The sequence below is a fragment of the Xenopus laevis genome, chromosome 2S (genome assembly GCF_017654675.1).
Source record: "Xenopus laevis strain J_2021 chromosome 2S, Xenopus_laevis_v10.1, whole genome shotgun sequence".
NCBI classification, from domain to species: Eukaryota; Metazoa; Chordata; class Amphibia; order Anura; family Pipidae; genus Xenopus; species Xenopus laevis.
In genome coordinates this window covers 59,656,734-59,683,338 of record NC_054374.1, presented here as the reverse complement: position 1 = coordinate 59,683,338, position 26,605 = coordinate 59,656,734, and the positions used below count along the sequence as shown (strand labels likewise).

Here is a 26,605-nt window from a genome sequence, read left to right as displayed (position 1 = left end):
TCCTTTCCTGGATCCTGAAGAACTAAGAGCTGTTCACAGGGATCTGGACTCAATAGAGAGATAGAGGGAGGGAGGAAAAAAACAAAAAAGGGAGGGAGAGTGAAAACATAATATTTCTTTGGGAAAAAAGCCCACCTGTACACAGCCGACAGCAGCCCTTACAGGCTCCCCAGTAAGGTAAGTAGACAGTCTCAGTTTAGCCTTTGTTTCAAGCACTTGAAATTGCTCATCAGTTTCTCAGATGTCTCATGATGATGAACTGTTTTTTCAGAATTTCTCTTGTTCATTTTTCTTTTATCTACATAACATAATTCTATAAGAAATCGCAGCACCATAAAAGACAAAGCATATGTGTATATAGTGGTACCCCTTAAAGCATGCTTTCTTCTTAGTCTTGCACAAAAGATATTTAATTGTATATAATCAACAAACCTAGGTAACCTTTCCTCCCTCATCAAATAGACTCTACTGTGACAAACACACTAAAGCTAGTGTTATTTTGTTAAGAAAAATTCCTGCTTTTTACAAAGCTTTGGTTTTGCAATAGGATGTTTTCTAGAGCACTGAACTGTAGCTTTGTACCAACAGTGAAATTATACCCAGTAGATACTGTCTAGACTAGAAGAATAACAATGTATTTATTATGTTGAGCCTTGAGATGACATATGCATCGTTGTTATGTCAAGTTGAAATGCCTAATAATATGTGAGCAATAAAAACCACCTTATGTTATCTTATGTTATGTTCTCATACAATCACTTTACTCTTGTGGTGCTTAGATATTCCAAACTCATAGAAGTTATCCGGATGGTGAAAATCTCAATGTTAAGCCATGTGTAATAGTTAGACTACTAATACTAATCCCAGTAAAATGCTTATATAGTGAAAAGTATCAGTTAACATATATTGGTAAAGTAATACATTATATTGAAGGAATGGTGAATTGAAACCCTACCCCTTTAAAACAGGACTCATGCATGCTAAACAACTAATAAACAGTTAATTTAGATGCAAGCAGCATGGCTGTATAATATCCACTGCATTCTGCGTCACACAAAACAAAGTTGTTCACTTGCAATGCAGAATTTTGATTTCATGTGTGATATGTATTAAAGGGTGGCAATACAGTTTTGCTTCTCCTCAAACTCTCCAAATCACCACAATTTTTATTTATCTGCACTTTAATTTGTTCCAGTACTTTATAATTCTGCTGTCTGGAGCACTTAAAGTAAAAGTGTATAAAACACCAGAGTGTGGTTAAGTTTTTTGGAGTTTTACTTGGGGTTTGTTGGCTGGAGTTTTGTTCTTCTCAATAGATATGTAAACTGTCTGGAAATAAAAGGAGCTCAGGGGAGTTGTGTTTCCTTGGAAACAGCTAAACTTTATCCCCTTCCCCCAATACTATCACACTAATAGGAAGGCATATGAGATGAACCAGAATCAGACTGCACAACAACATCAATAAGAGAGAGGGATGGAAATCCTGGCAATTGCTGTGGGTTCTGATGTTTATGGGTACACCAGAAATCTATTTTCCTGGAAGATGGGGAGGTTAATTTATAGCCCTTGAAAAGAATGACTAGGAAGGAAATTTAGACATGCAGCATTGGCACATATTTAGCTCAGTCTTGCCCCAAGACAAATATTTTTAGATGGCACAAGAGTGCAGGCTCTTACCAAAGGAGCAAAAAAAAAAAAGATAAAGTACAATAAAGAGCAAGTCACTTTGCACACAATATCATTAATTCAGATGCACATGGTATGCAAAAAATATTTTACATAGCATCAAGTACATAATTTACAAATAGGTAAGCAATACAATAGTGATAGTGTATTAGGGTTATTGTTGGAGATAACCCATTGGAAGTTTACATGTTTTATTCATGTTTATCATGGAAGAATTACAATGTATTTAATTTAAGACATAAATTCTCAGTTGAAATGACCCTCACTCGACCATTCCAGGACATTAATGTTGTTGTTTTATGCCAGTTTTTGGTTCACGCTTGGGGTCATTATCTGGCTGATAATCTTACAGATCTCCCAAATCAGGTTTTTTGCAGACTGAATCAAGTCTTCCTCCAGAATTTCACATAATTTTGTTGCATTCATTCTACCATCTATCCTCACAAGCCTTTAAGTCCTGCTGCAGAAAAGCATCCCATAGCATGATGCTGCCACCACTTTGCTTCACATTTGAGATGATGATGTGCAGTTTTTGGCTTACACCAAAAACATCAGTTTTGGTCTCATCAGACCGTAGAACTTTCTTCCAGCTGACTGAGTTTTAGTTAACAGAATTGGCTAGACCAGTAATGAATAGTGTTTCATGTTGAAGTATGGTTGCCAGAATGTCAGACTGAAATCAGGGGGCACACAGGGAGAGTTTGGCAAGCAGTACTTTACGAAATAAAATGTATTAGTCACACCAACTTTTTCACCACCCATTTAAACCATACCCACTCCACCCCACTGAGGACGTTTTTAAGTCAGTAGAGGGATATTTACTATGGACAGATTTCCTTGGGGTACTTAAAATGGGACATTTCATAGGACTAGTTACAGATTTAAATCACTTTGATGAGGTTTGTTTTCACTTTGACATAACTAGTCTATTTCTGTTAATCAGTGTAAAAAACAAGATTAAATCCACTGTGATTCAATGTCAATAAAACATACTGCAAATACATCTAAATACTTTCTATAGTCACTGTATATTCACTATGAAATATATAGAAGAGAATTCAATAACCTGTCACCAACCCACCCTTAGTCCCCTTCAGGACTGAGAAACAGAACAAACAGAATCATCTGATTGGAATGTAGAAAAGATGATGAAGCCAAAAGCTCCAGAACTCTGCAGCTGTATATAAAATCCTCTGTCCAGCTGTTAGCAAAGCCGGGTGGGGCTGAGTGGAAAGATGTTGTATCCTGCTCTACTTTTCTTCTTTTTAAGCCCATTTTGAAAATATCACCCTACCCTATAAATGAGATTTTACTTTATATTGACAGCGTTAGCTCACCAGACAACTCCAAAAAAAAATTTCATCCACACAGTGGCATAACTAGTATGAGCTAGGCAATACTGTATTACAGAGAAAAAAGAAATCCTTTATAAAAATGCCAATTGTTTGATTAATATGGGGTCTATGGGAGATGGGCTTCCTGTTAATCAGAGCTTTCTGGATTATGGGTTTCCAGATAATAGATCCCGTACTTGTACCTATTCATTCATTGTAAACTCAGTTCCAGAATTTGATACCCTTATTTTTTCTATCTTGTGATAAAATGTTTTCATGACATCCAGGCAAGGTGCAATTTTCACTCATTTCTCAACTCATTAGCAAATTGTAATAATAAATTGGTAAATAGCTTTATAAACTGTAAGTGATTTTTTATTTCCTTTGTTCTTAAGAGCTCGGAAAAAAATCTCTAATAAGTATACATTGTCATAATCATAATTTTGCACTTAAAACAGAATGAAATGTGATTGTATTCATGTACCTGATACCCCGGGCTGGTGCTACTGGTGGTCTGGGGTTCTTTTCAATGAGCACCAGGGAGCGGTCCTCTTCCTGCTTGATGTCAGCTTTTTTACTTCACTGTGCATACTTTGGCTGAGAGGTAGCAAAGAAAGAGAGAGCAGAAGAAGAGCATCACGACCCAGGGTATCAGGTAAATTAATACAATCATTGATGGGGGAGGTATGATTTCACCTTTCTTTTTTTAATTTGACTAGCCTTACTAAAAGACCAATTCATGCAGAGTGTGGTTATTTTATCTCTGTGAATCTGTTTTGTGAATCTCTGTGAATTGTTTTTTTTTTAATAAAATACATAGCTGTTGAACATTTAATTAGCAAGTTAGATGAACAAAAATGTAAGTACAACCTTCATAAGTAGCCTATAAGTTGATCCAGAGGAAGAAAAACAGGCCAGCTGCCAATTTGAACAGGGAAAAATACATTCTTTTGCCTGACCCCCACCTGGCAATGGACGGATCCATGGAACAGCCTCTACTGTTTGTTTAATAAGACAGAGAAAGGTACAGGATTTGGATTTTAACGTTATACACGTAAAAGTTCAGATTTCAAAGCCCTAAAGACATTTATATACCCATAAACTTTTATATAAAAATGAAAACTCAGTAGACCATCTGTCTTCTATTGGCAATTACAAAATAGATTTCTATGGCATGGAAAATATTTCAGTTTCATTTAACACACATTGGCTGAGAGTGAAATAGTTCAATGGTACACTAAAAAATGCTATGAAATTTGGAGGGCAGTGATTAATAATGAACGTTGGCTCACTGAATTATTCCCCACATGTGCACCATAAAATATTTGTTAAAGGAATGGTAGACATCTTGACCTGTAGTCATACAGAATAGATCACCCATAAGGAGCATCAGGAACACTAAAAATACTGACTGCTTCAATGCAAACTGTGGTATTATTAATTTTATCTCTGCCAGGTGAAGTCTCAGAAGAAGGGGGAGGGGCAGGACAGTTAGGGAGTGATGGGCGGATAAAAACAATTAGAGGGTCCACGGGATAGTGGCTGGTTTATGAGCAGGGATTAGGGTGGAATAATAGGGGTGGAGCAACATGGAATAACACATTTACTACCAGGAACATTGCAGTCCGTTTGCACATTTTTACTCAAGCTCCACATTGGGTTACCAAAATCTAATTTATGGGGGGGTGAAAAGATTTCATTTAAAGTCACAGCTGAACATTAGAGAAAATTTACATTGCAATCTCAGCTAAGTCTTCTCTGGTAGAAGGTTTACTGAACACAAAAAGTACTTTTTTGGTACAATAATCACTGAGGCAATAGTTCTGATAGTTCTGAAACCAGCAGACAGAATGTATCAATACATCCAGCCAGGTTGGAGATGGATAGGATTGAACTGTACTCTAACAGGATAGACACCATAATGAAATGTATCCCCTCCATTAGAAGCCTCTTAGGGTGTACAATAAAAGGATGCTAGTCTGTCACTCAATAACCTTGTTCACCCCTTGGAGTCTGGAAAGAGACCTTTAGCATTTTTTTTCAAAGATGCAACCTTTGCGCTGCTGTTGGTTACCTGAAATATAAGGGACTGACTCTATACAGTATATATGAATGCAGCACAACTTCCCGCTTTTCAGCTCTCTAACTCTTAGTTAGTTAGCAACTTTAAGTGGGCCCACATGGGACATAACTGTGAGGACGTGAGTTTTTGATTGATCTCTAGCATATAGCTCAGATTCAAAAGCAAACAGTTATGACCCATGTGGCCCCCTCAAGTCACTCCACAGAAACCAAGAAAGCTGGAAAGCAGGAAGTAGTGCTCTGGCTATTATATTAGACATCCGGTCACTCTATAGATAGATTGCATAGATTGCATTTTGGATAATAAACTATATTGAATTTTTTTTTATTTTGCACAGCCAATCTATTTACCCAGTTTTTATTTTTAATGTTTAAGGTGTACAATTATCTAACATGTAATTTATTTCTTTTTATTGTCTCTCTGCCTAGTTATAATTGGATTCCAAAAGCTGACTATGAGAACCAAAATTATTCTTCTCTTTCCTTTGATCTTGATTTTGATCTCCGATGTGAATGGTCAGCGGCGCAAACCACGGCCCACAGTGGTACGTCCAAAGAAACCAACTCCTCCAGCACCAGAACCTGTAGAACCAACTGAGTTGCCTCCTCCTCTTCCACCAGGACCTCCATCTGTCTTTCCAGACTGTCCCCGTGAATGCTTCTGTCCCCCTGATTTTCCTTCCACAATTTACTGTGACAGCCGCAATCTGCGCAAGGTACCAATCCTTCCTTACCGTGCCCGTTATGTCTATCTGCAAAATAACTTTATTGATGATCTGCAAGAGGAGTCTTTCAAAAATGCAACAGAAATACAGTGGATTAACCTAGACAACAATCGCATCAAGAAGGTGGAAAAGAAAATCTTGGAAAAGATGAACAACTTAACCTATTTATATCTAGAGAATAACCAACTGAAAGAGATGCCACCTTATTTGCCCTCAAGGCTGGAGCAGCTTCGCCTTAGCCGTAATCAAATATCCAAGATTCCTTCAGGGGTCTTCAGCAAAATGGACAACTTGATCTTGCTGGACCTGCACCACAACAAGCTGAGTGATGGAGGCTTTAGCAAAAATACATTCAAAGGTCTTAAGAACCTTATCCAGCTAAATCTTGCTCACAATATTCTGAGGAAGATGCCTCCGACAGTTCCTGAGTCTGTCAATCAGTTATTTCTAGACAGAAATAATATAGAGGACATTCCAGCAGACTACTTTAAAGAACTCCCTAACTTGGCCTTCTTAAGACTCAATTACAACCAGATTTCTGATAAAGGATTGCCTAAAAACTTATTTAATGTTTCCAGCCTCCTGGTTTTGCAGCTCGCTCACAACAAGTTGACAGGGGTTCCACCAATTAGCAGGAAGCTGGAACATCTATATCTGAACGACAACATAATTGAAAGTGAGTTGCATGTCTGTCTCTTTATGCTAAACAGTGTGAGATATAAACTTTCACTGCTTAATCACTAATGCTTACATGAATCCTAAAATGTACAAGTCTCTTATAAGAAAAAACATATTTTATGTAAAAGTTAACAAATACTAAAAACACTACCATTTTAGACTCTGAGTTGTTCCTTCTCTGCTGTTCCTTCCTACAGACTTACTGACCAGATGCCGCACGCGCATGAGAAATGAAATTATCTTTCCTTCTAATGTTGTTACTTCTAACAAGCTTCTGTAACATTTTGATACAAATTTTAAACAGTACCAGTAGGTAACCTCACTATTAGGAAACCCTTTCTATGCTACTAGTGTCACTATAAAAGGGTCCTTGTTGAGTCTTTGTACTAACGTTGATTATTATAATGTTATTTATGTTACCTCAAAGGTGAAATTAATGTAGATTATCTGTAGCTACCTAGTTAGCACTGCAAGAGAATTAAGTTTTATACATTTACTTTTTAATACCAAAATCCATTTTCTCCTGTTCAGGCAGTTTGCTATCACTCATTTTGATCTCTCTATAAAAAGTAAATCCTCACTGAGCTTACTTACCACAGTTGTTTTCTTTCATTTTACTGCTGTATACTTATGCTGCCATGTTACTGCTGCCATGTTCCTTAATTAATTTTCTGTCTGTGCCTGTAACTCTCTTTATACATGTTTTTCTTGAATTCTCTCTACTTTCCTCAGTGTATCTGTTTGTATACTAACATGTTTCTATGTACCTCTATGTACCTCTTATTTCTGTGTATGAAGTCTATCTCTGGGCATGGATGTACCTGTGTATCAATTTTGGTTGTGTTATGTTAAAAAAAAAAGAGAGAAAGAGAGAGAGAGAGAGAGAGAGAGAGAGAGATAATATACTCAAACATAAGGACCAGCCCACACAGTTAAAACTCCAAAATGTACAACACTAAAATACCATGTAGTATTGAAAAGTTATTAAAACCAAAAAGTATTTGAATAAATATATGCACAAGATATAGATTTACACAAGATGGGGATATTCACAATCCTGGCACTTGGTGCACTTCGTTTGGATTCTCCAAGGCAAAAACTGAATGGATGCAATTGGGAACAATTGCAGGCATTTTGTAGTCACCCATGGGAAGCACACTGGAGAGCATCTGCTTTAGCATAGGAAGGTGGGTGATTGATAGGAAGGAAAAGCTGTACCAACCTCAAAAGTTAGTGTATATATCTATAGATATATATATATATATATATATATATATATATATATATATAGATATATATATATATATATATATATATATATATATATATATATATATATATATATATATCTATATATATAGTCAAATACAAGAGTCCTCTGCACTCAACCCATTATCAATATATTTAAGACAGAGACATTTTGTGCATACTGCTACTAAAAAATGCTTTACCCCAGGGGCGTAACTATAGAGGAAGCAAACCCTGCGGCTGCAGGGGGCCCAGGAGGTATAGGGGCCCCACGAGGCCCTAATTCATATACAATTTCAATAAATATTGGAGAAACAAGTCAACCTCTAAACATTTTGGGGGCCTGAAAAATAATTTGCTGTGGGGCACAGTAATATCTAGTTACGCCACTGCTTTACCCTTTAAACAAAACAGGGATTGTTTGTCCATATATTGCAAAATATTCAAGCTGGCCAACTACGTCAAAGTCCCATATCTGTCAAATCCCATATCTGGCCAGTCCTATGCTCAATTTTCATTTGGTTCATTAAGAATTCAATTGCTTCATTATACATTTTACAAAGGGACTAAGTTTTACCTGCAATTTACTAGCTGCTTTCAAAGTAAAACTCCCAAACTTGGCTGCCCTTTTATTAGACACCAGTGGGATCACCTGACTATAGCTGGGAAGGGTGGGAGCTACAACAAGGAGCTGGTCACTGCTCCTGTATAACTATAACAAACAAGGGAAAGTTGTGCTCACCACTAATTTTTAAAAACATTAGGCGGGGGTGCAATGAGGCTGTGACCACAAAATACATATAGTTAAATACAAGAGTTCTCTGCACTCAACCCATTATCAATATATTTAAGACAGAGACATTTTGTGCATACTGCTACTAAAAAATGCCTTACCCTTTAAACAAAACAGGGATTGTTTGTCCATATATTGATATATATATCATTAAATGTTTGTTGCCAAAAAAGCTAAAACCCTAATAATAAACCAATAAACCAATTGCAAATTGCCTCAGATTATAATACTGTAGATAACATTTAAAGTTAATTTAAAGGAACTGTCCAGTATAAAAATAAAAACTGGTTAAATAGATATAGCAAAAATAAATTTTCCAATATAGTTTTATATATATATATATATATATATATATATATATATATATATATATATATATATATATATATATATATAAAAGGCAGCCATCTTCTTCTCTTTGGTAATCTTCAAACTAAGACCGGCATAGTGGCACATGCGAAGTTGGAGCAATTTTCTGTTTCACAACAACTGCGCTGAAACTCACGAAAATTGCCAAAGCATCTGTCTCATTCCGAAGATTACCAAAGCTGCTGAAGAGGGCACCCATGAACTCCCCTGGACAGAATCTGCACGGAGAGGTAAGTAAAGACATAGGGGCATTTGGTACCCGGGGTAGCAGCTAAGCTGGGGAGGAGAAGGGAGAGGGGGTCTGGGGAGTTCTCCTTTAAACAATACGTCAGGGATCTGAATAAGGTCAACAATATTAAGCAAACATGGTATTGTTATGCTATAACCCAGTTAAATTTACAATTAAAGATATATTCATTATGTATAATCCAGTACTACACTGACTGCATTAACTTAATTCCCCTGCCACAGACCCAAATGGTTGGGGAACTTTTTAGTTTTCTCTTGCTCAGTATTTAATGTTGCTGTCCCTTTAATTCTCTTAGTCATATGTACTTCCTGCAGAAACACTATCCTTCCAGGTAAGGAATAACATAGTAACATAGTAAGTAAGGTTGAAAAAAAGACATATGTCCATCGAGTTCAACTTAACTTAGAAAAGAGAATAGTTCAGCAACAACTAGGGATGTAGCGAACGGCGGAAAAAATGTTCGCGAACAAGTTCGCGAACTTGCGTCAAAAATGCGAACGGTTCGCGAACGTCGCGAACCCCATAGACTTCAATGGGAAGGCGAATTTTAAAAGCTAGAAAAGACATTTCTGGCCAGAAAAATGATTTTAAAGTTGTTTAAAGGGTGCAACGACCTGGACAGTGGCATGCCAGAGGGAGATCAAGGGCAAAAATGTATCTGAAAAATACATTGTTGACACAGCGCTGTGTTTTGTGCTGTAAAGGGCAGAAATCATACTACATTTCTAAACTTGTGTAATAAACTGCTTTAAAATGTCCGGCGTCTACATGCCAATCAAGTCGTGTAAAGGTTACAGCCTGTTCACACGCAAAGACAAAACGCGGCGCTTACTGCAACGCAAAAAAACGCAAAGAGCTTTCATGAATGATACCGTCAAGTGAGCAAATAATAGTTTTTAATTACTAGTTGCTTGTCACCTCCAGGATGTTCGTCCTGTTGGTGGCAATATTTCTGTAGTGGTGTGTTTAGCAGTCACCATGCTTGTCAGGCAGAGGTAATTCAATGTACAGTGAAGTGAACCAAAAAACACTGATTCTGCAGTGTGGGCCCAGTTTTGGTCTACTTTATTGATCACCTGCGGTGACCATAAAAGATGCGATTTTGCCACTGTTGCAGAACCCTGAAAAATTAGGCATGTGTACTTTCCTGAAAAATTATGTTTTTTTTGTCGCAGCCACTGAAGCACAGAGGCCAGAAAAAATATGCCATATGAATGCTAAAAATATAAAAAAAATTTGTCGCAGCCACTGAAGCACAGAGGCCAGAAAAAATATGCCATATAAATGCTGAAAATATGAATTTTTTTTTGTCGCAGCCACTGAAGCAGAGGCCAGAAAAAAATATGCCATATGAATGCTAAAAATATAAAAAAAATTGTCGCAGCCACTGAAGCACAGAGGCCAGAAAAAATATGCCATATGAATGCTAAAAATATAAAAAAATTTTGTCGCAGCCACTGAAGCACAGAGGCCAGAAAAAATATGCCATATAAATGCTGAAAATATGAATTTTTTTTTGTCGCAGCCACTGAAGCACAGAGGCCAGAAAAAATATGCCATATGAATGCTAAAAATATAAAAAAAAATTGTCGCAGCCACTGAAGCACAGAGGCCAGAAAAAATATGCCATATGAATGCTAAAAATATAAAAAAAAATTGTTGCAGCCACTGAAGCACAGAGGCCAGAAAAAATATGCCATATAAATGCTGAAAATATGAATTTTTTTTGTCGCAGCCACTGAAGCACAGAGGCCAGAAAAAATATGCCATATAAATGCTGAAAATATGAATTTTTTTTGTCGCAGCCACTGAAGCACAGAGGCCAGAAAAAATATGCCATATAAATGCTGAAAATATGAATTTTTTTGGTTGCAGCCACTGAAGCACAGAGGCCAGAAAAAATATGCCATATAAATGCTGAAAATATGATTTTTTTTTTGTCGCAGCCACTGAAGCACAGAGGCCAGAAAAAATATGCCATATAAATGCTGAAAATATGAATTTTTTTTGTCGCAGCCACTGAAGCACAGAGGCCAGAAAAAATATGCCATATAAATGCTGAAAATATGAATTTTTTTTTGTCGCAGCCACTGAAGCACAGAGGCCAGAAAAAATATGCCATATAAATGCTGAAAATATGAATTTTTTTGGTTGCAGCCACTGAAGCACAGAGGCCAGAAAAACTCAGGATTTACCTGTCCAAAAAGTTTTGATTAAAATGAAACCAGTAGGGTTTGCACCCTAGTTTGTAACGGTGGCGGAGGGAGGAGGACGCTAAAGGACAGCTGTGTGTGGAGTCATGCGGCGTGCAGAGAAGGACAGCTGCATGGGGAGTCAGAACAAGTCTTCCGGCGTGCAGTAACCCTCCGAGATCCATGCCTCGTTCATTTTAATAAAGGTCAGGTAATCCACACTTTTGTGACCTAGGCGAGTTCTCTTCTCAGTTACAATCCCTCCTGCTGCACTGAAGGTCCTTTCTGAGAGGACACTTGAGGCGGGGCAAGACAAGAGGTTCATGGCAAATTGTGACAGCTCTGGCCACAGATCAAGCCTGCGCACCCAGTAGTCCAGGGGTTCATCGCTCCTCAGAGTGTCGATATCTGCAGTTAATGCCAGGTAGTCCGCTACCTGCCGGTCGAGGCGTTCTTTGAGGGTGGATGCAGAAGGGTTCTGGCGCTGCCTTGGACTGAAAAACCTTTGCATGTCTGACGTTACAGAGTGGCCAAAGTGCATTGTCCTTGCAGGTGCGCTCGTGGCAGGATTACTGGCACTTCTGCCCCTGGAATGTTGATGAGTTCCTGAAGTGACATCACCATTAAAAGCATTGTACAACATGTTTTGCAGGCTGGTTTGTAAATGCAGCATCCTTTCGGACTTGTGGTACGTTGGTAACATTTCTGCCACTTTATGCTTGTACCGAGGGTCTAGTAGCGTTGCGACCCAGTACAGGTCCTTCTCCTTAAGCCTCTTGATACGGGGGTCCTTCAACAGGCATGACAGCATGAAAGACCCCATTCTCACAAGGTTGGATGCAGAGGTATCCATCTCCGCTTCCTCGTTATCAAGGACTATATCATCTACGGTCTCCTCCCCCCAGCCACGTACAAGACCATGGGTTCCCAAAAGGTCACCACAAGCCCCCTGGGAAGCCTGCTCCTGTTGGTCCTCCTCCTCCACAAAGCCACCTTCCTCCTCTGACTCCACTTCTGACACCTCTCCCTGCGTTGCAGCAGGTGCCTGGGCTCGTTCTGGTGATTCTGACCAGAAATCGTGCGCTTCCTGCTCCTCGTCACGCTGGTCTACAGCCTCATCTGTCACTCGTCGCATGGCACGCTCCAGGAAGAAAGCAAAGGGTATTAGGTCGCTGATGGTGCCTTCGGTGCGACTGACCATGTTTGTAACCTCAAAAGGGCGCATGAGCCTGCAGGCATCGCGCATAAGCACCCAGTAACGGGGGAAAAAAATCCCCAGCTCTGCAGATCCAGTCCTACCACCCAGTTCAAACAGGTATTCATTGACGGCTCTTTGTTGTTGCAGCAGACGTTCAAACATGAGGAGCGTTGAATTCCAGCGAGTCTGGCTGTCGCAAATTAAACGCCTGACTGGCATGTTGTACCGCTGCTGAATGTCAGCAAGGCGTGCCATGGCTGTGTAGGAACGTCTGAAATGGGCCGACACCTTCCTGGACTGCCTGAGAATGTCCTGGAATCCTGGGTACTTCGAGACAAAACGTTGGACTATTAAATTCAGAACATGTGCCATGCAGGGCACATGTGTTAAATTGCCCAGTCTCAGTGCTGCCAACAGATTGCTTCCGTTGTCACACACCACTTTTCCGATCTTCAGTTGGTGTGGGGTCAGCCACCGATCGGCCTGTGACTGCAGAGATGACAGGAGTACAGATCCGGTATGGTTTCTGCTTTCCAGGCACGTCATCCCCAAGACAGCATGACAACGGCGTACCTGGCACGTCGAATAGCCTAGGGGGAGCTGGGGGTGCACAGGTGTGGAGGAGGAGGACCCAGCAGCAGAGGAGGAGGAAGCAGAGGAAGAAGACGAGGTAGAGAGCGAAGGAGGAGTAGAGGTGGTGGCAGAACCGCGTGCAATCCGTGGCGGTGACACCAACTCCACTGTTGTTGTTGAGCCACGCATTCCCTGCTTCCCAGCCATAAGCAAGTTCACCCAGTGGGCAGTGTAGGTGACATACCTGCCCTGACCATGCTTGGAGGACCATGCGTCAGTAGTCATATGGACCTTTGCCCCAACACTAAGTGACAGAGATGCGGTGACTTGGCTCTGCACATGGTGGTACAGGTGTGGTATTCCCTTCTTGGAGAAAAAATTGCGGCTGGGTACCTTCCACTGCGGTGTCCAAATTGCTACAAATTTGCGGAAGGCCTCAGAGTCCACCAGCTGGTATGGTAAAAGCTGGTGGGCTAAGAGTGCAGACAAGCCAGCTGTCAGACGCCGGGCAAGGGGGTGACTCGCAGACATTAGCTTCTTACGCTCAAACATGGCCCTCACAGAAACTTGGCTGGGGGCAGATGACTGGGAACTGGTGGTCAAGGTGGAAGAAGGAGTGGAGGGTGGTTCAGACGGGTCAAGGACAGCAGAGGTAGAGCAGTAAGATGCTGGACCAGAAGGAGGGTGGCTTTTAGTTTGTCTGCTGCCTTTGAGGTGTTGCTCCCATAGTGCTTTGTGCTTGCCGTTCATGTGCCTTCGCATAGAAGTTGTACCTATGTGGGTGTTGGGCTTCCCAAGACTCAGTTTCTGACTGCACTCATTGCAAATTACAACGCTTTTGTCAGAGGCACACACATTAAAAAAATCCCACACTGCTGAGCTTTTTGAAGCTGGCAATCTGGCGGTAACAGTAGAAGTTGGCGGCAATGGCGGGTGCGTTGGCCGGCTGACCACAGGTGCCGATACATGTTGTTGCCATACTGTTCCCTGCGAGCTGTCCTCCCTGCTTCTTCTAAGTCTTATTCTCCTCCTGCCTCTCTGACTCTCCGTCTCTCCATCTGAACTATCCTCCTCTTGCTCTCTTCTACTGGGCACCCACAAAACATCAATCTCCTCATCATCATTCTCCTCAGATGCATCAATTTCTTCTAACAGCTCACAGAAGGAAGCAGCAGCGGGGACCTCCTCATCACTCATTATGTCCATCTCTGTTGTGTTGTCTGCCAGAATTATATCTGGTGTAACGTCCTCATCTCCTTCATCTTCTTCTGCCAATAATGGTTGCGCATCACTCAGTTCAAGAAACTCATGTGTAAATAACTCCTCTGACTCCAGTGAAGAAGGGGCGCCGGTGGTGGAGGAAGTGTTACGTGGGGTGCCCATAGCAGAGGAGGATGAGGATGTTGTGGCAAAGTTAGAAACGGTAGAGGATGGGGTGTGCTGTGTAAGCCAGTCAACTACCTCTTCAGCATTTTGGGAGTTCAGGGTAATTGCCTTTGTAAAACTGGGCAATTTCCTAGGGCCACAGGATAGCATAGCAGCACGGCCCCTAGTGCCTCTGCGTGGCGGCCTGCCTTTGCCTGGCATTTTTTTTAAAACAACAACAACAACTCAGGTGGTGTTTCTGGAGACGGTATTATTATTGATATTTAGACAGAATGTGAACAAGCTCACACAGCTAGGTGGCAGTTGTTTGAAGAACACACTGGGCAAACAATGCCTGCAAGGTCAACGTATACACTACAGCAGTGGATACGGAATATATTATTGCTGCTTGGAAAACGTCACTCAGGTGGTGTTTCTGGAGACGGTATTATTATTGATATTTAGACAGAATGTGAACAAGCTCACACAGCTAGGCGGCAGTTGTTTGAAGAACACACTGGGCAAACAATGCCTGCAAGGTCAACGTATACACTACAGCAGTGGATACGGAATATATTATTGCTGCTTGAAAAACGTCACTCAGGTGGTGTTTCTGGAGACGGTATTATTATTGATATTTAGACAGAATGTGAACAAGCTCACACAGCTAGGCGGCAGTTGTTTGAAGAACACACTGGGCAAACAATGCCTGCAAGGTCAACGTATACACTACAGCAGTGGATACGGAATATATTATTGCTGCTTGGAAAACGTCACTCAGGTGGTGTTTCTGGAGACGGTATTATTATTGATATTTAGACAGAATGTGAACAAGCTCACACAGCTAGGTGGCAGTTGTTTGAAGAACGTACTGGGCAAACAATGCCTGCAAGGTCAACGTATACACTACAGCAGTGGATACGGAATATATTATTGCTGCTTGGAAAACGTCACTCAGGTGGTGTTTCTGGAGACGGTATTATTATTGATATTTAGACAGAATGTGAAAAAGCTCACACAGCTAGGCGGCAGTTGTTTGAAGAACACACTGGGCAAACAATGTCTGCAAGGTCAACGTATACACTACAGCAGTGGATACGGAATATATTATTGCTGCTTGGAAAACGTCACTCAGGTGGTGTTTCTGGAGACGGTATTATTATTGATATTTAGACAGAATGTGAACAAGCTCACACAGCTAGGTGGCAGTTGTTTGAAGAACACACTGGGCAAACAATGTCTGCAAGGTCAACGTATACACTACAGCAGTGGATACGGAATATATTATTGCTGCTTGAAAAACGTCACTCAGGTGGTGTTTCTGGAGACGGTATTATTATTGATATTTAGACAGAATGTGAACAAGCTCACACAGCTAGGTGGCAGTTGTTTGAAGAACACACTTGGCAAACAATGCCTGCAAGTGCACTACTATTGGTGCACTACTATGAAGAACAGCAAACAGCACTGGACACGTTAAAGAACAGTAAGATAAGTAAAATAAAAAAATATATATATGTATATTAAAAAAAAAAAATTACTCTGGTTGGTGCTGAACTACTAGGAGCAGCACACCAGTCCCACTCCCCAACACAGCTCGACTAATACCACTGGGCTCTTATAGTAGCAAAGTAAAAAAACAAAAAAGAAAATAAAAGCAGTCCTTACAAGGACTATTGGGTTACAGGCAGCAGTCAGCAGATGAGAGATCAGCAGCAGGACAGCTGCCCACAGCAGCTACATACAGAGAACTGTAGTAGAAGGTAGATTACTAGCCAGCAAAGCTACCTAACCTAAAATGTCCCTCAAATCCCTGCAGAGTTCTGTCCCTACAATACAGAGCAGTATCAAGTAGATTACTAGCCAGCAAAGTTATTATCAACTGTCCCTCAAATCACTCAACAGCTCTCTCCCTACACTAGCTCTTCCAAGCACACACAGGCAGAATGAAAAAACGCTGCAGGGCTTCAGTTTATATATGGAAGGGGAGTGGTCCAGGGGTGTGGGGGTGGTCCAGGAGGGAGAGCTTCCTGATTGGCTGCCATGTATCTGCTGGTCTGGGGTGAGAGGTCAAAAATAAGCGCCAGCTAAGGCGAACCCAAATTGGCGAACGTCGCGCGACGTTCGCGAACATTCGGCGGACGCAAACAGTCGATGTTCGCGCGAATTAGTTCGCGGGCGAACAGTCCGCGACATCTCTAGCAACAACTAGGGTTGCCACCTGGCCAGTATTTTACAGTAAAAATTATGGTTGAGCCCATGGTATTAATAGAGAAAAAAGAGAAATATATAGGGAAGGCCGGTATTTTTTTCCAGAAAAAGTGGCAACCCTAGCAACAACTGGGTTAACTCCCATGGATCAATGCATGCATAGTCCCCCAATAGAGTAATAGGTTGGCAGGTTACTCACAGTCTGTGCTTCAGATCACTTGGAGTAGCAGATCTGAGATGATGAAGGCAGCTCTGTTCTATAGTAGTTGCCCCCCCCCCCATGCAAGTTGAGGGATCTACCTGTAAGTTTGCAATCTGCATATGCTGGCATTTTTATGCTATTCAGATGGGCAGAAATTGTGGGTAAAACACTCAATACCACTCAACAGTGTCGGACTGGCCCGGCGGGACACCGGGGAAAAACCCGAACGGCCCCAACCCTCATGGGCCCCCGCCAGGCCGGACCCGCTCTCCCGATATTGGGATATGACAAGATTTTTTTTTCCCGGCGCGTGAGTAACGCCATTCGTGCATGCAAGCCGAGCGGCTCCTTTGTGCATGAATGCCCAGCCGGCGTGTCACAGTAGGGGGGTGGGGATTCCGGAGGGGGGCCCTGGACAGCAGGTGGGCCCCCAGTCCGACCCTGCCACTCAATGAATGGTACTTTATCTGGTTGAGACAAACCATGGAATGGAAGCTGCAACTGTGTGATGCATGAATTCACAGTGCCAATTTTCAACATAAAGCTGTATAAAAATAGTACTACTTCAGTTGATGGAAAAACAAGGAGATCAATCTAAAAAAATAAACAGCTAGACATGTGCCTGAGTTGCCCGCTAGTAGCGGAGATACAGAAGTGCTGTAGTCTTGCAAAGGAGAACATTTGCTCCCTAAGCAGCGCACTACCCCCCCCTGCGGGCGCACGCACCTCGCCACAAATTAGGGCCTGTCCCTAAGATCACACTCCTGACTAGTCTTTAATCTATTCACTACCTACATACTTATGGGGGGAGGGTGAAGAAAGGGAAAAAGACCACCCTTCATATGTAGCAATCTTAACTAAAACAATGTTGGCTCATACTATACACTTAAGGCACATGGGCAGATCTCTGTGGAGCAAAATGCACCTAATGCGTTCTCCCACTAACTTAAAATTGCTCAAAAGCCACCACTTTTTTGGCTAAAAATATGTGTATATTCCACACAATGAAATGTACCAGTGCAGTTTTTATTTGTACTGGTCATCTCATACACCACCTCCAGATCTTCCCTGGAAACGCATAGTCATCTGCTCCCCATCACACGCACGTTGCTTGCAGCAGGTCATACTCAACACGTGCCAGTCTCTCTCACTTTCTTTTGAACAGCTGGGGCAGCCCGCAAACTCTGACGTCACTTCAATTTGCATTAAAAATTAAAAACCCACAGCAACTTCCAAAACTAGCCCAAATCCGTACATTCAGGTTTTGGACTTTTAAAACCCACCACTAAGTTTTGAAAGTAGCCAAATGGCCTATAAACCTGCCAACCTGGCAACCCTGATTAATGTCCATGCAAATTCTATGGAAATCAACACTCCTTGTGGTGAGTTGCTGTTTCAATTTCTTACTTAATTGGGGGCTGTTACATGCGCAAAGTAGGAAGTTGTGTTCTTTTCTGTGTAAGGAGTGCTCGTCGGCTCCTTCCTTCTTCAGTGCCACCGGTAAGACGGCGGCACCCAGGCAACACATGTGGCACACTGGGACGTTCTGATGCCAATGCATCAAAACGTGCATGGCATCAAAACATGCAACATCAGCGTGTAATGTCAAATTAGCCTTTAAAAGAGCCCTACAGACTTTGCCCGATTATAGGTTCAACTTAGTGTGTTCCTGGTTGTGTTATTTCTTATTCTGGCCTTAATTCCTGATCTTGACATCGGCCTGTTATATCGATTGCCTTGCTGCCTGAACTGATCTTTGCCTGGTTTTGACTTTGCTACTTCTTAACCCCTTGGATACCGTGAACTGTGTTTGCTGCTTCCTCATCCTAAGCGGAGCCTGCGAGCCCTGACACTATAATCGGGCCATGGACCCTTCTGGGGAAGCCCAACCAGACTTCGGAAGAACTTTACACGGATTGGCATCCCGCATGGCCTATGAGGTACAGCAAACTCATTTTCGCCTAGCACTGGAAGCCATTGGCCACCGGCGAAACTCTCTGTTGCCGCGTCGGCAATTCCTGCTCCAGTTCCACCACCAATCTGCTCCTTCTCATGGCAGGAACCACGAATTCCAGCACCTCTGCACTACAATGGAGACCCCCACATTGATTTGTAAATCAATGCTTCATTCAATTTGAACTACAATATGCAAAGGAAGGCTTTAGAATGGGCATCTCTCCTATGGGAAAATAACTTTCCATTAATTCAAGATGCCAAAGTCTTTCTTCAATCTATTCGGACAGTTTTTGATTCCCCTGGCCAGGTTGCTTCTGCTTCTTCACGGCTGCTACAGATTCGTCAAGGGAGTCGGAGTGCCATCAAATATGCCATTGACTTCCGTACTCTAGCTGCTGAAACAAAATGGAATAATGAGACTTACTATGCAGCATTCTACCAAGGACTATCTACTTGGTTAAAAGATGACTTGGTTTCTCGTGATCTACCTGCTAAATTGGAAGATTTCATTCATTGCTTTGGTCATTAAAGTATATACTCGCCTTTGAGAGCTTCAGTCTGATAAAGAAAGGAGTAGGAAGTCCCAGCCCTTGTTGGCTCCACGTTTCCAGAAACCCTTGCTTCCCAGCACTCCTGTTTCTTCTTTCCTGACCTCTTTAGAAGAACCCATGCAAATAGGTTATTCCTAGGTTATGCAAAATATTCCTCCGCCTTATACTCGGACATCCAAATCTCCTTCTTCCTTTATTCATCGAAGTTGATGCATCAGATTTGTCTCAAAGACTACTTAGTGATGGGAAACTACATCCCTGTCTCTAAACAATTCTCTCCTCAAGAACAAAATTATGATATTGGAACCCGAGAACTTATTGCTGTTAAATTAGCCCTGGAGGAATGGAGACATTTATTAGAATGTTCTACTATTCCAGTGACAATCTTCACTGATCACAAACATTTGCAATATATTCAAGCCCTCAAATGTGTTAAATCTCAGCCAGGCTCGCTGGGCACTCTTCTTTTCCTTTAACTTCATCATTATGTTCTGTCCTGGTTCCAGAAATAAGAAGGCTGATGCACTATTTCATTCCTGAAGATCCTTGCATCATGGACAATGATCCCGTTGTTCTCCCAGCTAAAATTGCGGCTGCATTATTTCCTTCTATGGCTTCACAAATCCTGTCAGTACAATCTGCTGCACCTTCCAATACTCCAATTAGCTTCTGTGCCACCTGATCTCCGTGACACCGTCCTCTGTCAGTCTCACATATCCAAACAAGCAGGTCATCCTGGAATCATAAAGACTACTGATTTATTATCTCGCCTTGTCTGGTTACCATCTATTTGGAAAGATGTTAAGGACTTTGTGTCTTCCTGTGCTACATGTGCTGCATCTAAGTCCGGTCACTCTCCCCCAAGGGACTGCTTCAACCACTACCCATACCCTCTTGGCCCTCATTAATCTAGCCATGGACTTTATTGTAGACTTACCCGCCTCCCTGGGCTATACATCCATTTGGGTAGTAGTAGATAAATTCAGTAAAATGGCACACTTTATACCTCTACGTAAATTACCTACGAAGTTATTCATTCAACATATCTATCGCCTCCACAGCTTTCCTGTTGAAATTGTTTATGATAGAGGTTCCCAGTTTGTTTCAAAATTTTGGAAATCTTTATGTATTTCTCTTCAATTCTCATCAGCTTATCATCATCAGTTTAATGGAGCCACAGAACCCCGACAATAATGCCCTGCATACCTCTTCTAAGAGATCTCCTTTCTTTTGTGTTAATGGTCAACATCCACTAGCATTTCCTTAAAGGACCAGTAACATCAAAAAATGTAATTGTTTTAAAGTAATAAAAATATAATGCAGTGTTGCCCTGCATTAGTAAAACTGCTGTGTTTGCTTCAGAAAAATTACTATTGTTTATTTAAACAAGCTGCTGTGTAGCAATGGGGGCAGCCATTCAAAGGAGAAAAGGCTCAAGTTACACAACAGATAGCAGATAAGCTCTGTAGAACATAATGGTGTTATCTGTTATCCATTATTTATCCTGTGCCATATAGCCGTTTTTCAATTTCCGCCATTGCTACTCACCAGCTTGTTTATATGAACTATAGTAGAGTTTCTGAAGCAAACACATCAGTTTTACCAGCGAAGGGCAATACTACATGATATTTTCATTACTTTAAAACACTTTCAGTTTTTTGTGTTACTGTTCCTTTAAGATCTGTTTCTCACAAATGTACCTGCAGCTAATGATCAAGTTGCCCATATGTCCGCAATCTGGCATGCTACAGAATCCAACTTAGAGGAAAGTTCTTTGTCTCAAAATTTTTTTGCTGGTAAGAAACGTGCCCCTACTCCTCAGTACACCCTTGAGGATAGGGTTTGGCTCTCCACCAAGAACATTCACCTCAAAGTTCCAACTCCTAATGTGGGTCTCAAATTCATTGGTCCTTCTCCTATAATTGAGATAATAAATCCCATAGCTGTTTGGCTTCACTTACCTTCTGAGATGCGGATTCCAAACATGTTTGATGTATCCCTCATCAAACCAGTGGTGAGCCACTAGTCTTCTTCTTCTTCTACACCAATAATTGTGGAGGGTCATCAGGAGTATGAAGTGAAAAGGATCTTGGATTCTCGAATTTCCAGAGGCTCCTTGCAGTATTTGGTTGAATGGAGGGGTTTTGGTCCTGAGGAATGCCCCTGGATTAGACATTCGGACATCCATGATTCACTTCCTATACAGAGATTCTACAAACAATTCCCTTCAATGCTTAGTCTTGGTGGTCCTGAAGGCCCCCCATAGGGAAAGGGGTACTGTAAGGAGCGCATGTCGGCGATCCTTCCTTCTTCAGTGGCGCCGGCAAGATGGCAGCGTCCAGACGACACGTGGCATGCCGGGATATTGTGACGCCAATGCGTCAAAACGTGTGTGGCGTTAAAACATGCACATGTCAACGTACAACGTCAGCGTGTGACGCATGATCTCATCACGATCATTTTGGTGAAAAAATTAGCCTTTAAAAGATGCCAGAGCCCAACAGACTTTGCCCAATTATACAATAGGTTCAACTTAGTGTGTTCCTGGGTGTGTTATTTCTGATTCTGACCTTGATTCCTGATCTTGACCTCGGCTTGTTATATCGATTAAGAACCTCGCTGCCTGAACTGACCTCTGCCTGGATTTGACTTCACTAATTCTTAACCCCCTTGGATACCGTGAACTGCGTTTGTCTGCTGCTTCCTTTTGAACTGTTCCTTTAAAGGTGAACAACCCCTTTAAGATAAGGTATGTTGATATTAGTAATGCTGTTTGTAAGTGGATAGAAAACTTGTTTAAGGGTTGTCCACTGTCATGGGAACATTCTTTATTTGGTAAATATACTCTTATTGGGGTGGTGTGGGGTTCTTTATTTGGCTTATTTAATTTGTTTATTAATGCCTTGGGAGAAGGGCATTGTAAGTACCTGTTTTTTGTTGATGACACAAAACTATGCAGGCCAGTTTTTTTCCATCCAGGCTTTGACATATTTGCAAGAGTTCTGAATAACCTGGTAGCATGGAATGCTTTACACTAAGGGATCTATTTATTATGCTGTGTTAAACTAAATTCTTAGGAAACACTGTCTAAAAAGCTGTATGAAATAAATGGTGAACTTATCAAGGTGTGTGTGATATTTTACGACATGCGAACACTAGATTTGATGCCGTTATTTTACAATGATTCAGAACTTTGTAAGAAAGTTCCGCCGGAACTTACTCAAAGAAAAAGCAAGTAAAGATATTTTTACACAGCTTTCCAGTGCCTGATGATGTGTGGCAAATAATTACACTTTTTTTTACACCACATAATAAATCTGCCTCTGAATGTTATTAAGCTAGACACGTTTGTGCATAATAAACTTAGTGGTAGAAACTAGTGTCTTTTGGCCACAGAAAGGGCCAGCAAGGTATTATGCTGTATTTAAAAGGGCTTGGATTCAGGGTAGAAGAGGGCTATTCTTCCTCTTTACAAAACACTTATAAGACCTCATCTAGAGGTCCAATTCTTGAAAAGGATATTATTAAAGTAGAAAAAGTCCAAAGAAGAGCGACTAAGCTAATAAATGTAATAAAGGGGACAAGATTATTTATACAAGAGCATCATACAATACACTCTTTATTGGCCAGTAGATCCTTTATAGAGACCAAGAGGACAGCCATTCAGATAAAAAGGAAGGAGATTCAAACTATGATCCTACAACTGCTTTTTTTTTTTTTTGCCATGAGCCAAGGGCTGGTTGGATTGGCCTCTTGATGGGTGGAAAGCAAATGTGCAACTAGACATGATTACTTTTTGCAAGTATGTTAGAGGACATTATAGACAAATATGGGGGATCTTTTTCCCCATAAAGGCCACCCAATTAGACTTGAGGAACTGAACTTTCATTTGAAGCATGTAAGTAGTTCTTCACGGTGACATTGAGATTGTAGAATGCCCTACTGGGTGATGTGGTGATGGCAGATTCTATTATGCTTTTCGAAGTGGCTTGGATGAATTCTTGAACAACGATAATGTTAGGGTTGCCACCTTTCCTGGAAAAAAAAATATTAGGCCTATTAGCCTATTTTTTTCCCCCTATTAATAACATTGGAATCAACCATTATATTTACCGGCCAGGTGGCAACCCTATATAATGTACAGTGGCATAACTATTGAGGAAGCATACCCTGCGGTTGGTCGGCTTTCCCTTTAGTATAAAAGAAGTCTTTTAGGGAATGCTCAATAACAGGGTGCCCCTACCATACAGCATTCAGCCTCTGTGCACCTAACCCAGGACCTGAGCTATGGTCATTGCACAGAATGCCAGCTTAATAACCACCAGCTGTACCACTCCCAGACTCCTCTGAGCAATCACATATACTGTATGCTGTGTAACTTTATAGTAACAGTAGGAATGCTGTTGCTGTCCTGAAAGCCTCCATAAGAATAATAAATCTCTCTGTGCCAGTGCATGTAAGTGCTGCCAGCAATATCTAACTTGATATTTGCAAACTCCTCAGACATTTTAAGGTTAGACACAACCTGAAATCTGTTCTTAAATAAATGTTTGCATGTAGTAAGGCCTTAAGGAATCACTTGGTTCTGGGTTGAGCGATAAGATTTTTCTCCATGCAGGGCTGTCTAAGGTTTGAATAACTGGCTCAGTAGTAGTGCTAAGGTACAACAAACTGGTTCAGAAAGTGTTTATAATATGATGCTTGTCTTATCCAACCTTTACACAGTTTTCCCTTGCATAGTGAACTGTCAGATTATCAGAAATCCTGTCAGCAATCTGAATATGTTTTCTTGTTTCTACAGAGATTAATGGCACAGAGATCTGCCCAACACCTGTAGCTCCATTTGACTTTTCATCCACAGATTTGTCCATTGTTCCCCGCCTGCGATACCTTAGACTGGATGGAAATCAACTAAAGCCCCCAATACCCTTGGATATTATAATGTGTTTCCGCCTCCTGCAATCTGTCGTCATCTGAGAAATTTAACACTACTCAGTGATAAACACTGATATACACTCCTTTGTAAAGTAATTCCACAATCCACAATGCTAAACTAACATTAAATATTTCAATGCCCTATGCTTTAGTAGCAATGACACCTATTTCATATTCTTCTTTACAGCCAGACATTCCCTGGAGTTATCCTTTCAGTATCTACTGTTGTTAAGGGACAAAGTAAGATGTCACATTGCTATAAAAAAATGGGACATAATGGGATATATTTAAAAAAAAAACACACAAACCCAACCTTCCACCCCCTCAAATAGATGTTGCAGAGTTATCAAAAATGATTGGGGTTGCAAACTATGGGAAATGTTGTGTACTAAAGTTACTGCTGTAAACTGCTTTAATTAGTAATTTTTGTGCCATTTAACACTTTTATTGTATAAGATGTGTCGATAGTCAGGAGATTTTACAAAAATAATCTCATTAGGGAGAAGGGGTAGAATATTTTTTTGCCCACCTTTTGAGCTGTAAATGCTCAGGCGACAAATGTACAGAATCACCCCATCAGTCATTATATTTATACTTCAAAGAACAGCACCATCAGTTAAAGTTGTACTGCAGACAAAACAGATTGTGGGTGGTATTGAATTGAATTTCCTTGCAGAAATCACTGACAAAACTTAGTCAGCTGCTCTACAAAACAACTGGTAGCCAAGGCTAATTGTAGAATTCTACACTTGCTGACTTAAGTCTACCAACTTTAACTAAATCTAAACTCTGTGCTAGGCCAAAATTTATTTTCTGGGGTGGGGAGCGTTAAACAAAATACATACTTATTTAGAGTAGCAACATTTTTTTCTCTTATGTCTTCCTTGTGCTTCTTTTAAAGGCATGGAACACATTTAAGAAACATACCATCAAGGCAAACCACATTGATTAAAATGGACATCCAGGGATAGACCGCCTCTTGTAACTTTAGGAGCCAACTTTCCGGGTTTTAACTTGCAAATTCGGCTCCTCTCGTGCTGAGAGCTCTATTGCGCTCAATGCTCTAGTGATGCTGCCCCCTTTGACCCGCTCCGACGCTGATTTTCAAGGGAGGAGCAGGAGAGGGGGGCGGCATCTGGGCTACTGCCTCAGACGGCAGCAGCTCCAGAATCGCCCCTGCTCGTACTGTTTCCCTATCTTTGTACCTACTATAAAAATGCAGGCGCTAATTCATATAACGCTTTGGAGTCTCTGACAAGAGCATACATATAACATACCACGGTACAACTTTGCATGCTGCAGCTGGTGAGCTTTGATGCAAAATGACGCCTGTCGACCCTGCTGCACAACTATTTTATTAGCAGGTATGAAGATAGGGACATTTGACAGTAAGGGATGGTGGAGGGAGGTGGAGGGAGGATGCAGATGCCATTTGATGAGTAACATCTATGTGCTGCTCTGTACTGGGTAAAACTGGTGTGTTTGCTTCAGAAACAGTACTAGAGTTTATAGAAACAAGCTGCTGTGTAGCCATGGGGTCAGCCATTCAAGGTGGAAAAAGGACAAAAGGCACAGGATACACAGCAGATAACAGATAAGCTCTATAGTATACAATAGAATTCTTAAGAACTTTTCCGTTAACTATTATGTATCCTGTGTTTGAATGGCTGCCCCCATGGCTAAACAGCTGATTGTTTATATAAACTATAGTTTTGTTTCTGAAGCAAACACACCTGTTTTACCAGTGTGGAGCAACAGTACATTATATTCTCATTCCTCTAAACCCTTTTATTTTTTGGTGTTACTGTTCCTTTAAGAAAGAATATGCCTTCCTCTGGTGGTGTGTCCACTATTATATTTTGTAGCCCTGCATTGAGAAAGAATGTGGTGTATCCTCTTAGATTCTCTAGCTCTGTAGACTGACTAGGTCCAGATTACAATATGACATTCAATATGAATATGCAAGACAAACTTGTAACTGTACAATCTGTAACTATCTGTTCCAGTATGTGTACAACTGTACCATCACAATGCTATACTATTGGTTTCAACACAATTTTTAAATATGCTAATAAGGCCTCACCATTTATTTATACACAATACATTTATTAAATGAACATTCCAGGAACCCCTACCACAGGGCAGCACTACAAAGTCACTAATTGTTTCCAATCATTTTTTGTCACTGAATGTCTCTTAGCTAGAAGCTTGTTGTTGTAATATAAAGAAAAACAATACACAATTACAACTAGGCAGA

General features: G+C 41.1%; 1 protein-coding gene across 1 annotated transcript; it reads left to right on the top strand.

Annotated features, from left to right (window-relative positions):
- Positions 1 to 24,734, top strand: prelp.S (proline/arginine-rich end leucine-rich repeat protein S homeolog). The gene is made up of 3 exons (XM_018249306.2): positions 1 to 177; positions 5,532 to 6,503; positions 24,215 to 24,734. The coding sequence occupies exons 2-3, from the start codon at positions 5,558 to 5,560 to the stop codon at positions 24,388 to 24,390; spliced, it is 1,122 nt and encodes a 373-aa protein (XP_018104795.1). The 5' UTR covers positions 1 to 177; positions 5,532 to 5,557; the 3' UTR covers positions 24,391 to 24,734.
- Positions 24,735 to 26,605: the final 1,871 nt, after the last annotated feature.

Coding starts and splice junctions, on each gene's coding strand:
- prelp.S (XM_018249306.2), top strand. CDS start 5,558: ATGAGAACCAAAATTATTCTTCTCTTTCCTTTGATCTTGATTTTGATC. Junction 6,504..24,214: donor GAACGACAACATAATTGAAA/GTGAGTTGCATG, acceptor TTGTTTCTACAG/AGATTAATGGCACAGAGATC.